We start from the raw sequence: 15,855 nt of genomic DNA, 5'->3' as shown, positions 1-15,855 counted from the left end.
AGGTTAGAGACAAGCAACCCAGAATCCAAAACCTAATGCACTCGCGTTTTCAAGGGCACCCCACGGGAGCCACGGACAACTGTCATTTTTATTATGGAATAATAAAAATGACAGTTGTGTGTATGGGGTACTTTTGAAAACGCGAGTGCTTTTCTTTTTGAATTTCGAGAGGCTTGTCCTTAAAGCATTTTCATCATCTATACAAAAATGTTCTCTATACTTCATTTATTGTGTGCTTTAACCAATATTATTGCTTAATCTAAAGCTCACTGACGCTCTACTCAGCGAAACACTTCTTCAGCAAACACAAGGTTTAAAACAAAGATGCGCATCATGGTTCAATCTTCGTTATAAATCCAACCAGGGGTAGCCAATCAAAAGCCTTTCCACTTATAGTAGTTACGAAGGTGCTGGAATTACCACAATTTAATTAAAATTAAATTATGGAAACCACATATTTTCATTTCATATCTATCATAAAAGCCTCTCTTGACGTCGCCATCGTCGGTCGTCCAGCTGAGTTCTGCGTTTCGTGATTGCAGCGACACGCCATCATCGCCGCGGTGCTCCACCGAGCAAATGCAAGCCCAATAATGCAACGACGACGATGTGTGTAGTAGGTTATAGGTACAGCAGCACACCTCCAGGGATGAAGCCATAAACGAAGGGAAGCACTTAGTCTTTACAATATGCAGTCTCTTTCTACTGTTGCTTAGTAATGTATCTTTGCATTGGGGCCAAAAAATTGAAGAAATAAACTTGAATGTAACTCACCATCAGGAGGCACAAAATCTTGGCATAGACGGTAAGCTGTGGTAACCTGTAAATAAATAAAATAAGAAGCGGTAAATTCAACATGAAACAACTGAAAACTTTGTTTTAATGGCAGCCATCATCGGGTCGCGTCGGTGTGTTTGGTAGGTATCGTCATTTGGAATGTGGTTTGTTCACATGTTGCAGAAATCTCCGCGTGCTTTCAGAGCCATCGGCGTGCACACAAAAAGTACCAACCCCCAAATCCGCCATGATATATATGACATTGTTTCTTCTTGCAAGTAATGCAAGTATCTTCCAACTAATTTTCTCCTCGCAGAATTAGTTTTTACCCAAGTAAAACCGAAAACATTATTATTAGCGAAGATCTAAGAATCATGTTGAATTAAGGTCGGGAAAATGAAATATAAAACATATTATGGAAACCCATGAAAAAGTTTTTGTAAGCATACAGCAGTTTGATCAATGAACATGTTCCGTGCTACATTTTTACGACTTGCTGATAACATGTTGATTTTTGACATTTGTTTGGTTATTGTTTAGATGTTTCGTTTAACATTAACACAATATTAAACATGTTAACAGGAAGATTCTACGAACAAGATAACACAATGTTACTTTTTTGACATTTGTTCTGTCCGAAAATATAACCTTTAGATAGCAGTTTAGCTAAATGATCTTCATCGAGCCTGTTGTTTATAGAGCCCTCGTAATACTAGCCATATTCCATAAATTATATACACTTCCGAACGTCAACAAAACCTTCTGCCACTTTGCTAGGGTAAACATAAGGTATAAGTTTGATTCCCACTGATAGCCAGTGGATATTTTAGCATATTCTTATAAAAATTCTTATCCTCCAAACACATGTTTTCAATGTTTAAAAGAAAATTGTAGTGGTTTCGATTCTATTCGATTTGCCGAATGGCCGAACGCCATTTTGACAAATAGTTAGAACATGTCTAAATTGAGAATGAAATGTTAAGCAAGGGACTTAAAATGAGAAGTGAGAAATAAAAACTTCCGTTTCTCGTTGCTCTCTAGTAGAAGTGAAAAGTTCAACTATTCTTATTTAGTGCTTATTTCTTACAATAAAATCTCACTTCAAATTTCTCACTTTTTACTTTTTAATTTTCACTGTGCAAAGTATGTGGAGCGTGTCACTTCTTACTGCAAATTAATTTCTGTGGAAGTGAGACGAAGCACTTGAATATTAATAGTAAACATATGGCAAAAGAGCAATAAGTTTGATGTTTGAAGTGAAGAAAGAAGAAATTAATAAGATCAATAGAATGAGAAGGAAAAAAGAAAGAGAAAAGGGAAGCAGAAAAAAGAGAAAGGAAAGATTTTAGAAGGAAGACTAGACAAAAGAATGATAAAAAGAAAAAAAAATAGGATGGAAGAAATAAGGAAGGAGAAAGAAGAAAAATCAAAAGAGTATGATAAGAGAAGACGAATGAAACAGCAAACAAATATTAATGAAAATAAGAAAAGAAAAAATATTGAAGAAAATATTAATAAAGTGTTATTGTTCGAGCAAAAAGTCCAAATTTCATTAACATTTCAATCTTATTTTGAATAGGATAAATTTGAGATGACAAACTGGAACAGGCAATCTTGATTCATACACATTTTGCAGTTCGAAATCACAAGCAAACAGTTATAATCTGATCTCATTAATGCAAACTTTCGTAATAATCCGATACTCGCCACAAACGATATACTCTTTAAGACATCTAAGTGCGCCTATGATTCAAACAACATTTTTCATCACCACACAAAAACAACACAAAAAGCTGATGTTGAATCTTTGTAGAATTTCCAGAAAACCAGAAACCACAATATGCAATCAACCTCCAACGACGTAATGGTGGTAGAAATGTACATTCTTGCGGGGAGATATTAAACAACCTTTAATAAATTTAATCAAACCAACTCGCACTTGTTGTTCGCGTCGCGGGGGGACGGTTAGATCGCTCGCATGAAATCATGCATTTCCCCCCTTTTTATGTGCATTTCAGACACTGTCAGCGAGTGGATGTTCGTACAGCAGTTTGAATCTGCCAGCAATTACCTACCAACGAGCCAGTCGAAACTATGAATCACATATTCAAGCTAAAGTGGAGCAGGAAATCTGATACGGGACCTCGCAAATCATGGAGAATGAACTTCTGTCCCACTAGACTATGTTCAACCGCACTCCGGGGACTGGCTGGTCGGATTCTGTACGTTTGAAGAATTTCATAAAAAAAAACGCAATGTGTGGCAGTTAGCCCCGTGCAGTGCGGTGCGCGGTTGAAGGATAGAGTTACACCCCAATTGCACCTGATGTCGATGTCAGCCCCGTTGCGCCACCCCGTCGCCGGCCGTCTACATTGCTCGGCCGACTTGGCTCGAGCTACCTTACTAATAACCACCACCGGCCGTCGACTGCTAAACGTTATGAAAGCGAGCCTATGTGCGGCTGCATGCAAACAACTATGATATCAGCTATATGGCAGCAGCCTTAGCCAATAACTCCTAGTCGAAACGGTGTACGGTGCTGATCCTCTACATGGCAGCAGGGGCTAGCAGACACGATGCAGACGCATAGTGCTTTACGAGCTTAAACGGGCGGTTGTTGTTTTAGCTGGTGCGATGCAAACTTTCACTGCAAACGGTCATTCCTGCGATTGGCACTGTATGATATCTTTCTGATACGATGTCATATCATTCGTGAACTGTGTGACCTTTGGAAAAGCAAACTTAGTTCGCAACGATCGTTTACATCAGCGGTTCTCAACCAGGAGCACATTCACTCCATATTATTTGCAGGATATTTGATCAAAATTGCAATTTGATTTTAGAAGAATGTTTTTTAAATGAAAACTTTCAACTATCTTGAGTTTCCGATACGAATACTAAAGAGTGAACATTTTTTTTATTTAATCAAAATTCTAGCATCTATCATTGAACTTAGAATGTGTTTTCTTAATTTCTATTTATATCATTTTTTTTCTAGGAAATCATGCGGTTTCTTTTGTTACGTATAAGCATATATCAACATCGTGACTCCAAGATATTTCTTCATAACTTCCACGTTGTATTGAGAAAAATGCAGATTCGCAGCTTTCGACGGTCGCACATGTTAACACAAGAAAATAAGGTTTTGCAAAAAGAAGTCAAAGGGGTAAATCCCTAAATTCCTAAATCCATAGGTTCCCGTGATTGCCAATTAGTTCTCTGCAAAACCAATAAATTTCCATGAGTTCCAGTGTGTGCCAATTAGTGTTCATAAGTGTCAATGATTTCCAATTGGTTCTAGTGAGTGCTAGTGAATACCCACGATGGCTCATGGGTATTGATAATGTGTTTCCGTGAAGCATGAGTGACAGTGAATGCACACTATTTTCCGAGAGTGCCGATGACTGCCAAAGAGTGTACCCTCACAACGCTCGTAACAGCAATGATATTTACACTTCTTTCACAAAATTACAGTTTGATTTACGATGAGGAAAACCATTTTCCATCTTCATTAGAGTGATTCAAATTTTGACTTTTTTGCCCCCCGATGCTTAAATGATTGCATTTGCCATTTTATTAATCTTCCTAAATTTTTAGCAAATTTTGATGTAATTTGATTGTGCACACGTCATTTAAAGTTTGTATGGAAATCACTTTGAAAACTGACCCTTATGTGACCCTAATATGAACTATTCAAGTATAATCAACACATTGACTACACAGAATACTTGTCAAGCTGAAAGGCAGTTGTTGTTGCGAAGCAATTTGTCGTTTGGAAGCAAAGTTATGAATGAAACAAAACTGCTCATTATTGATATTGATGTTATTCTTTTACGTGTTAAATTGAATTTCCCACGATTCAGTTTTTCGTTAATAACTTTTTTTGTAATCATCAAATCGTTTCGCAACAAAGACGGCCTATTTCCTTGTTAAATTTCCATGTACTCATATGTTTTTAGATCTTAAAGGGAAGCGTTTGGGAACGGTTTTCCATAAAAGTTACTGTTTTCATAGTAATTTTTATACAAACTTCAAACCTCGCGTGCTCTCTCAAATTACATCCAAATTAGCTAAAAATTTAGGAGGATTATTAAAATGGCAAATGCAATCGTTTAAGCATCGGGGGACAAAAAAGTCAAAATTTGAATCACTCTAATCTTCATCCTTTCTACTGCTGTTTTTGTATATCAATAATTCTGCATGGCCGTTCCAGCAGCTTTTGGTTTCAAAAGGAAACAAAACGGAACGCGTTCGCTGCATCGCTTATCGTGCGCGTTCGAGCCATTAACCCTTTCAGGCCAGTCGGTATTACCCACGCCAACATTCCTCCACCCGTAAACCCTATGGTCTACCCATAACTTCGTATCAGCCTTTTTTTGTAGCTCTGCAACGTACTTTTTTGGTGCTGGAGATTCGCCTTCCAGATGCAAGCCTCCTGCTCCAGAAACTAATACCCGCTGCCTTATCAGGTGCCTTCTCTGTGCAGACTGAAGGCCCTACCGAATTCATAACCAAGGAGATTATTTTGCGACTAAGCCGGAGCCTTTTGCTTCCGAGCTCTCATAGTCCAGCCGAGTTGGAAACAAACAGCCAAGGTCTCTCCCGATTTTCCATACCTTGACTCGAGCGGAGCTATCAGGTGTGAGTTGCCGATTTTGACATCATCCAAGTGATCAAAAATCTCATTTGTTGGGAAGAAAGTTCTAACTTCTGGACTGTACGAGCATCGACTAGATCAAACTAATTCATGGAACCTCTACCTTGATGTTTACAATCTTCGATTGTCTTTTCTTCTGCTGTATGCCTTTCGTCCAATAGATTTGCAGTGGCTGTACCGGCCCATCTGCTCTCAACGATTTCACCAGCTTCTTGCTCAACAATGTTACCCTCATCAATCAGTCATAGGGTTGACTTTCTTTCATCCGCGATACAGGGTCACTGGACCCGTTTGGAACAATAACGGATTCAATTGACGATGGCTGCGGCATTGAACCTCTATCGTCCTGCACTCTAACTCAGATCTATCATTTGCTGTATAGGATTGCGAAACTCCGGACAGTCTGCTACAAATAGCGCTTTCTTTTACGGCATGGTCATTCATGCAACACGGATACAGACCCAAATGTTCTACTGTTTTCCATCTTTTTTTCCACGCATTGCGATACGAATTCCGAACAGTTTCGTCTCAAGTGGCTTGTCATTTGACAAGAGGTTTGTCATTTGACAACACTTCGTTCTTTTCTAGAACGAATAATTTCGTTCTCGTTTGGTCTCGCTTCTTGATTTTCTCGTTTGCCTCAGTCTTCTCGAAGGTTGCTTTAACACTTTTTTCGTCAAAACTTTCTATAAATTCCCGAATGTTTCCAAGCCGATCGACCCGGCGCGTTGCTTGTACTCCACCAACTCTATAGCTTAGTACGAAGGTATAAGAATCGGGAACATTCTCCGACAGTAGGAAACGATTTCGAACAAATTCAAAGCCCTGCCCTTCAAAGCCTCTTACAGTTGGACCAAATTTTCGGCATAGGTGAAGCCATAATTTTACCGCAGACAGAGATGGCCATTCGTAGGATCTATTTTGCATGCAAGAATATTCGAAAGCACACCTGGAACAATCCAAATGGCGACACGTTTTCTCAAATCAACCATATTTTGGTGAACGGTCGTCATTTCCCAGATGCTGTAGATGTAAGGACCTTCCGAGGCCCAAATGTCGACTATGACCCCTGTCTGGCCCCCAACTGGTGAAAATTTGAACGCATTGTAGCAACAAGTCCACGAGAGGTACATGGTACAACACAAGGAAACCAACGAAAAGGTGTGGAGTGCCAATGCCAAAGAGCGACAGATGAGAAGAAATAGGTCAGGAGCCGCATGCTAATAGCAGCTGCACGTTCAAATAGAGAATATTATAATAACATTAAGGGCAGCTGAGAAACAGGGGAGCGCAAGAAACGGGGGAACGACGAAAAAGTACTCTCGCAGGCAGAGGGAAGCTTTGGCTGTTCAAAAGCTAAAGAACGGTAAGGCCACTAGGAAGAACGGAATTCCGGTCGAGCTTTCAAAAGTTAGGAGTTACCGGCTGAACGAAAAAATCCACCAAGTGATTGAAATTATTTGGGACGGAGAATAAATTCCTTCGATCTGGCATGATGGCCTCATATGCCCAATTTACAAGGAAGGTCACAAACTCGATTGTGCTAACTGTCGAAGTATAACACTCCTCAATACCGCCTACGAGGCACTCTTCCGAACTCTGTTTAGAATAATGCGCCCATTTGCAGAGACCTTTGTTGGCGAATATCAAAGCGGTTTTGTAAAGGATGACCAACAATGGACCAGATGTTAACTTTGCGACAAATCTTGGAATACAACTTACGGACTCATAATTTGTTTGTGGACTTAAAATCACCGCACGATTAAGTGAAATAGAACAAATTGTGGCATATAATGCTAGAGCATGGCTTTCCGACAAAGCGTATTACACTGATTCGGTAACGCACGGATAGATTAAAGCAAGGTGATACGTTTTCTAATCGGCTATTCAACATAGCTCTGGAAGGTGAAATTCGAAGATCTGATGTGCAAAGAAACGGAACCATCATTAACAAGCCTTACATGCTCCTTGGTTTTGAGGATGACGTCGACGTTGGTGTAGATCACAGAGCTTTCAAATGGGAGACTGAAGGAATAGGATTGACCATGAACCCTATAAAAACTAAGTATTTGATGGCTGATAGCGAACGAAGTAGTCCAAACGGTGTTGATCCCGAGGTAGACTTTGATGGGATGCGATTTGGGGTTGTCGACGAATTCATATATACATGTGATAACAATGTTAGCCGCGAGATGAAAAGACGTTTTGTGGCAGCAAGTAGGACTTTCTAAGGTTTGCTAAGCCATCCTTTTTTTTTTTTATTAACTATTTTTATTTGCTAATTATCTAATACATGCATTTATCTCTTAGACTAGGTGTTCCGTGTTTTTTTTAACACTATCATCCTTATTTGCTATGTTACGCTTTTAGTTATTATTAATACATTTCAATTGCCTCTGGCAGAGGAAAGGTTGAATTAAACCATGTAGGAAATACAATGTTTACACCTTAAACTAAACTTAACCTAATTTATACTAAGGGTACAAAGGGCTAATCGTCAAATAGAAGATTGCAACGATTTTTGTCTAAAATTGGAAATTATTTTGTTGGACATTTGTTGCAATGTCTCAATATTAGAAATTCTATGAAGTTCATTGGTACTATACCACGGAGGCAACTTCAGAATCATTTTCAAAATTTTATTTTGAATCCTCTGAAGTGCCTTCTTTCTGGTATTGCAGCAACTAGTCCATATTGGCACAGCATACAACATGGCTGGTCTAAAAATTTGTTTGTAAATCAAAAGTTTGTTCTTAAGACAAAGTTTTGATTTTCTGTTTATAAGTGGATATAGACACTTAATATATTTGTTACATTTGGCTTGAAGGCCTTCAATGTGACTTGTAAAAGTTAATTTTGATCCAGCAAAAGGCCTAAATATTTGGCTTCGCTAGACCAATTAATTTGAACCCCATTCATAGTGATGTCTGCTAGAAGGTTTCAAATAAGAAGCTCTCGGCTTATATGTGGGAAAATAATAAGCTGAGTTTTGGAAGCATTCGGGGAAATTTTCCATTTTTGTAAGTGGAGAAGATATCCGAACTTTTTGCAATCTACTACAAATTACACGAAGGCTTCGCTCTTTGGCAGAGAGGCCTGTGTCATCTGCAAACAAAGATTTTTGACACCCTGATGGTAAATCAGGTAAGTCAGAAGTAAAATGTTATACAATATGGGCCCCAGGATGCTGCCTTGGGGAACACTAGCTCTAACAGGTAATCTATCAGATTTAGAATTCTGATAGTTTACCTGCAGTGAAGCGATCTGATAAATAATTTTGGATCAGTTTAATGATGTACAGAGGAAAATTAAGATTAATCAATTTTACAATCATACCTTCACGCCAAGCACTGCCACATGCTTTCTCTATATCGAGAAGGGCACCTCCAGTCGACTATCCTGCAGATTTGTCGAGCCGAATTAAGTTCGTAACTCTTAATAACTGATGAGTGGTTGAATGCCCATGGCGAAAACCAAATTGCTCATCAGCAAAATTGAATTGTCATTAATATGAACCATCATTCAATTTAAAATAATCTTTTCAAACAGTTTGCTTATTGAAGAAAGCAAACTGATTGGGCGATAACTAGAAGCCTCAGCTGGATTTTTGTCCGGCTTCAAAATTGGAACAACTTTGGCGTTTTTCCATTTATCTGGGAAGTATGCCAATTGGAAACATTTTTAAATAAATTAAATTGCTAAGCCATCTAAAGTCTCGCAGCTTACAGGCACGAACAAAACTAGCTTTGAACACATCGTATACATAACTAGGGTATCGGCAGGAATAGCCGGGAGGGCTCGGTACACCTCTCTTAAGTTTGATTGTATATTTAAGTTTAATTTCAATTAGCTGCATCGGAAATTCTCGAGTAAGCACACATCACTTCGAAAGAGTTTTGGTAAAATAATGTTTCTATCCTTGGTTTTCATGCCAACGAATATGGGTATCAAATAAAATGTTAACTCTGCGACAAATCTTGGTATACAACTTGCGGACTCATAATTTGTTTGTGGACTTAAATGCAGCGTACGATTAAGTGAAATATAACAAATTGTGGCTCTTCAACGATGGCAGAATTAGAAACTGTTAACACCCAGCCAGTGGATATCGGATTTTATTACAGTTTTATATAAGTACCTCACATAATCGGAATAAAATTATGGCACATACATTTTTTTTAGATTCTAGCGCAATCATCGTACAAGAACCTCAGAATTATGTATTATTTTAACAAAATATTTGTATGCGAAATTTTAATTAGAATCTTGAAGAAAAGTTTGTTTTTCTTGGTGTGAAAACGTGTGCCAAAAGATGCTTTGATGAACTTGTTTTCACAGCTAATTGTTTAGAACCAATTTTTTTTATTTATTTCTTTATTAACGTGATTTTTTAAGGTTTGACATAAGTTCATCACGGCTTTAGAACCAAATGAATTTAAAGGGAAATAAATATAAACACATAAAGTAAAATTGTCGTTCTAAATAAAAAGGATTTCCATATTCCAATCTAATATCATACGTATTTTAAAATCAAAATTTGAAATCGGTGTTTTTACGAAAATGCAATGCTTTATACCATGCATTCTTTACTCAGTATGCCGCCGAACACTTTGCATGCAATAGTAGGATCTTTTCTCCGTTAACCAGATGAACAAAAGTGAGTATTCATATAATAGATCCAGTAGACTGCCGAAGAAGTCCACTCAAGAAGACGTGTGCCCATTGAATAACACACAATTCACCACTTATCTCCGTACCGAGAAACGATATCCCTCCCGATGGTGGTGGATCATGGGAAATGAATCCATAGAGGAGAATTGGGCATGATTCGAATATTTTTGGGCTTTTGTTCACCTGTCTTCATGTCTGGGGGTTCTCATCTTCTGTTATGTTTTGGTGTATCATACACCTACCAAACAAATCAAATCAATTTATCTTGCGATGATCAACATCTGATAAAGTAGTTGATGCGCCGGCTCTACCGGATAGCCTAATGTCACGCGAGGAATGTGCCGCTGGACATGGGCAAGTAGGCAGACAAAAATATGTTCTTCATTGAAAAGTGTGACAGAGATTGGAGGGGTTATATAATTAATGGATCTTCCCAAATCGGTCATTGCGTTTCGGAGCTATGACAAAATCCCTGCTATTCCTAAAAATTCCTCTTTCCCAAGAGGGGACAGAGAATATAAAAAAATAGCAAGAAAAAGTTTTAAAACATATAAACAACATTAGATAGTAATTAATGGGAGCTATTAGCTCCAAATTACTAATTGAGGTGTTATTCTTTACCTTCCTAATGTGCTTATCTTATTACTTCCTACAATGCCCAAGAAAGACACAACCATTGCTTGGCGGAAATCTGTTTTTTTCTGAATCAGAAATGGTAAATTAAACCCGATTAATGTATATTCACATAAAAAAATTAATAAATTTTTTGTTTTTCGGTACAATTGTGTCGTAAGAAAAAGGCAAAATGATGTATCAGACTACAAAACGATATCTTTACAAGAAAGAATGTAGTCATTACAAAGGGAAAAAAAAACATGATTTTTTTCAATTATTAATCATTTAAATTACAATACAATATGATACTCTAATTTTTATCTGATAAGTGGTACAACGTTGATGTATCTATCCTCCTTCCGACATTGGCTTTTAAAAACCAACACCTTGTCGTCGTCACCGACTGGTCGTGTGACAGTGAAAGCATAACCGAAACAGAAGACGGGGCGCACCGGTCCGTGCCATATCGGTGTTGCAAGCGTCGCGCACCGGCACAACAACGATGACGTTGATAGCAGATTGTTAGAAGCACTGCACTGGTGGCTCAAATCGTCATTCGGTCGGTAACGACCGGCAGAAGCAGAAGAGGAAGTGAAGTAGATATTGTGTGGAGAAATGCCTCCCGTGTAGGTATCTGATATGGATCTCTTTCTCGGTAAAACTCCAATGACAAACATGCCAACGTACCACTTGAGTAGACTCCTCTATCCGTCGTGTCACAGCTGAGCGTTCCCCGGTCTGAATTCTTCCACCTGCTATCGGTTTCATCCCGACAATCAGGTTGCTTATTATATACGGGGTTTATAAGAAATCGATATATTTAATTTCGTCATTTGATATACCATCACAGTTAGAAAGAGGAAGGGTTCTAAAACAAGACCTCTACTAGCAATCTCTATGACATAACATGTGATTCCCTTCTGTTATTAGTTGAGACTAGAAATAGAACATAGATAAATGTAACGTTCCCATATTTTAAAGGTCGTTCCTCGAAGTGACCTATATAAAATTCATGACTTTATCGTTTCGGTGGAAAGGGATCATTGAACCACTCACCTCGCAGACTGCCAGCGCAGGCTTCTTGGAAGAGGAGCTATGGCATGGCGATAGTTTGCTGCATTGGCACCGTTGTTGCCGGTTAAGGTGCAATAATGGTGGCATGGATTGTCGGTCTACTTTTCCGATGCATAATTGATTCGTACGAGTGTGGCTTGGAAATCAATTTGCTATTTGTTTTTGCCTTTCTCGTACAACAAAGTTGTTGTATCGAAAGGCTATCATTTCAGTCCAAAAACCGATTTATAGGAAGCCAAAAAACCAATAGTTATACCAATCGATTTAGCTCGGCGAACTCAGCAAATGTCTGTCTGTCCGTGTATATGTTTGTGTGTGTGCAAAAAATGTCAGCTTAAGGGTAAGTTGCATTCGCCAGGTGACAAAGCCTTACTAATTATTAATTTGATTACAATCATCCATTGCGTTCAAAAATTATGATAAATTGAGTTTCGAATCAAAACGGTTGATGCGACAAAGGCAGTATCACTACTGGATGAATTATTATTTTTATTGGAGTTCGTCAACATTTCGTTTGAAAGAGAACATCGATTTGATGGTGTTTCTTCATAAAGTTGGACAATGGATATATGTACTCGAATGCACAATACACGATGAGCTAGTTAAGAATTTTCCGTGGCCATGGATCGAGTCGATGCACCATTACTCAGGCACAATCAACTAGCTTCTGCATTTCATTGCTCTTAATGAAAATCATCTGTTGCAGTAACACATTAAATTTGACCACAATACGACACTATTGCCTTTTGATCCGTGAAGCGAACTTTTATAAAAAGGTTCGGCTTTGTATTTTACCCTGAATAAATAGTTAAAGGAAATTAATAACATTCTTATGCGCTTGGTGATGATATTATTAGTTTCTTATTATTAGTCAAGGCATCGACCATAATTGTGTTAAACACCATTTTCATCATTACTTTTAAATCCAGTCCCCGATTGTAATCAAATTCATTTGCTAGCAATGGAAATAGTGTGAGATTGCAAAGCGCCCATACAAGGACATACATATTCTTGATTTACCGGACTCAATCGAATTGTATCTTCTTTTTTTATATTCAAAGCATAGAATTTCAGTACAAACTTTTTTCTTATTGAAAATAAATGTTTGTCTTCCAAAGCCATCTTGAACTGATTTACCCTTTCCAATATCTTTATCGTATGTCTATAATTCGAGGAAAGCCTATCTGGCACCAATCGGCTGCCATAAATTGATAACCGTTGTTTACGATGTAAATAGTGATAAGAAAATAATGCTTGTGGATGATTTAATTGAAGCTTTAATTAAGAGACATTGCAATGCTCTAGTGCACTGTGATATATATTGGCTAAATGTGTCATGCTGCTGGCTTCAATTCCAGTGAACTTGGCCCTAGTCCCAGTCCAAAACGCCGGCTATTAAAACCCCAATCGTTCCGAACGTGGTACGACGAAAATGAAATACCACTCTGCCACTGTTCTCTCTATTGTGTTAGGTCAGGATTGTGCAATAAACTGCACTGGAAATAAAGGCATTTGCTCCATTTTCCTCGCAGTCGCCATTCGAGCGCTGGCTTGAGCCTTGAAGTCTTCCCAACCAGAACTAATTGAAATATTTTGCGCTGTATTGAATGAGCCATGGTGCCTTGCTTACGGCTTACGGCGATCAACGGCTCGCCACAAGGGTTTACTCACTCTTATCAGAGGACATAATGAGTATGACAAATCGGTTGATAAGTTGTAACAAAATCCGGCTGCTGCTGCTGCTGCTAATGTTGTGAATACGGCCGTGGCACTTGGCTTCCCGACTAAAAGCTTTAAATGCCGCCATCCATTCCAACCGGCCGGCGTCCGCTGACCGACCAATCGACCGTACACGCAGACCGAACCGCGAGCGGTGAAGCACTCTTCAGCGCGAAGGAATGTGACATTTTTGCTTCGAAGGATTGTAAGTTTGGAGTGGATACCTATACGAGCTAATCGTCGTGACCGGACCACCTCGATGACGGCTGCTGCTTTGTGTGACGGGATATTCAAATCGTAAGCTGCCACCTAGAAGGGTTCTCGAACATGGCCGAGCGGGTTGCTTTCCGATGTTTTAGAATGCGTTGAAACCGTTGTTGGTGGGCCTTAAAATTGAAACGATGGAATCTATTTGCGGTTTACGACCTAGTTGCGATGCTCAAGGTATACGGCAAACAATTTTTTGAGTTCAACGATAAGTAACGTGGCGTCTCAATAATATAGATTAGATAATTTAATTGATCTAAGTCTAGATTTCAACCAACATTGTTAAGCCTAGCAAGCAGATACAGATAGACGTGTAATATACAAGAAAATCTCCGATATGGATATCGTTGTTTCCCGAATCCAACTGATTCAACTTGTATAATGATTCATTTCATAGAATGTGAATTTCATTTGCAATCATCTCAGCGTCGACACTGAAAGCTATTTAAATACCGAATTTTAGGTTAGTGCTCAGAATATGGAACGGTATTCGAATTAAAACAACGAGATGTTTTGTATGTTTGCAAGAACAAAGGTGAAAAATTACATTTTGTGTTCTTCTTCTTATTGGAATTACATCACCCACTGGGATATTGCCGCCCTGCTGCTAAGTATTTATTTAGCACGTCCACAGTTATTAACTGCGATGTTTATAAACCAAGTTACTATACTACCGATTTCCTAGACTGGACCGGAAATCGAACCCAGTCACTTTCAGCATGCTCTTGCTTTGTAGCAGCACATCGTATCGTTCTGCTAAGGAAAATCCCCCTATGTAATTTTACTAAGTTGTTGAAAATATTTTTTCAGAAATTTTTATAATTTTCAATTCAAGTTTTGATACACTTTTTACTTTGGATCGCTTAACAGCTTGGAATTGCGAATACAACTGTATCTCGTGTAATATGAACCTCCAAGGAGCATCTGAATGCCCAAAATAAGGAAGGGAGTGTTCGCAAAAGTGTTCCAATGGACAACCAAAGGGCCAGGAAAGCGGTGCGACAGTTCAAGAACTGTCCATACATGTCAGAGATGTCTCTAAAAAGTACAAGGTGTTTAGCCGGTTTTGTGCAGAAAACGATGAAGCGCGCTGAATTACATGTTTACAAGGTGTGAAAAGCCTCAAACCGGATTGAAAACCAATCACTGCAAAAATCCGCGCTCAGAAACTTTACCAGAAGTTGCATCGTGATGGATGACGGATCTTACGTTAAGGTCGACTCCCGTCAACTTGCAATCCCTGTCTCCTGTCCCACTCCTGCCTTGCAATCCCAAAATTCTTCTGTTTTAATGGACTTATCAGTCGCATAATGTAATTCATGTATTGGAGAAACGAGAGGAATAAGAGGCGGATAATACGACAAAGTCAAAGATTGATTATGCTATGTATACGTAATCATTATCGTGGGCGTGATAGGTCTAGGGGGTAATATCAAGTCATCAAGGATAATCTGCAGGTCGAATAACAAAAGCGCTAAAAAGAACCTTATTTTTTAGGTTTTGAAACCTATTAAACATGCTATTAAATATTTTCAATTATGTTGTAATTTCATTTGAGACCTCATGGGCTGATGCATAAAGGGCCAAATTATGCTTGTATAAAATTCTAGACCGGAAAAGTGCTTTGTATATTGGGGAGCTGTAAAGTAGTTTAAGGTGTCGGTTTACCCACTTTTCCCCTAGAAGGAGATTGAACCCCACGACCTCCTGAGTGTGAGCCTAATAAATTTAAAAAATAGAATAAATTAAAAGCATATTTTAATGTCGACATCAAATTAAAATCAGGATTTCTTTTCAAATCTAAATTTTCGGGACTGACTACATCTTTTGATTTGATTTGTACATTTCTGTAGATTTCTGAATTTCTTCAAACTGTTTACTAATTTTCTTAGCGGAAACCAATATCAAAATTAGTTTTTAATTTGTTTTCATCGGCAGCAGGAATAGTTTTCGATTTGATGTCACAGTAAGGTTTTTCTGCTATAGATTTTGATTTTTAACTGTTAAAGGGTCTCTAGTAGCCTTGCGAGCAAAGGCGTAGGATTGCCAATCTGGAGATGGCGAGCTCGACTTTC

The 15,855-nt window shown here is 38.5% G+C and overlaps 1 protein-coding gene across 2 annotated transcripts in view; it reads right to left on the bottom strand.

Moving 5' to 3' along the window:
• LOC134224504 (uncharacterized) overlaps positions 1 to 15,855 on the bottom strand; it is a 137,834-nt gene that overhangs the window by 105,020 nt on the left and 16,959 nt on the right. For both annotated transcript variants that reach the window (XM_062703874.1, XM_062703873.1), the window contains exon 2: positions 775 to 820. In XM_062703874.1, coding sequence (XP_062559858.1) covers positions 775 to 820 — 46 coding nt within the window. The remainder of the gene's footprint in view (positions 1 to 774; positions 821 to 15,855) is intronic.

This window comes from Armigeres subalbatus, chromosome 3, assembly GCF_024139115.2.
Source record: "Armigeres subalbatus isolate Guangzhou_Male chromosome 3, GZ_Asu_2, whole genome shotgun sequence".
NCBI lineage: Eukaryota > Metazoa > Arthropoda > Insecta > Diptera > Culicidae > Armigeres > Armigeres subalbatus.
The sequence above is the reverse complement of the archived record's forward strand: the minus strand, read 5'-3'. Positions and strand labels throughout refer to the sequence as shown.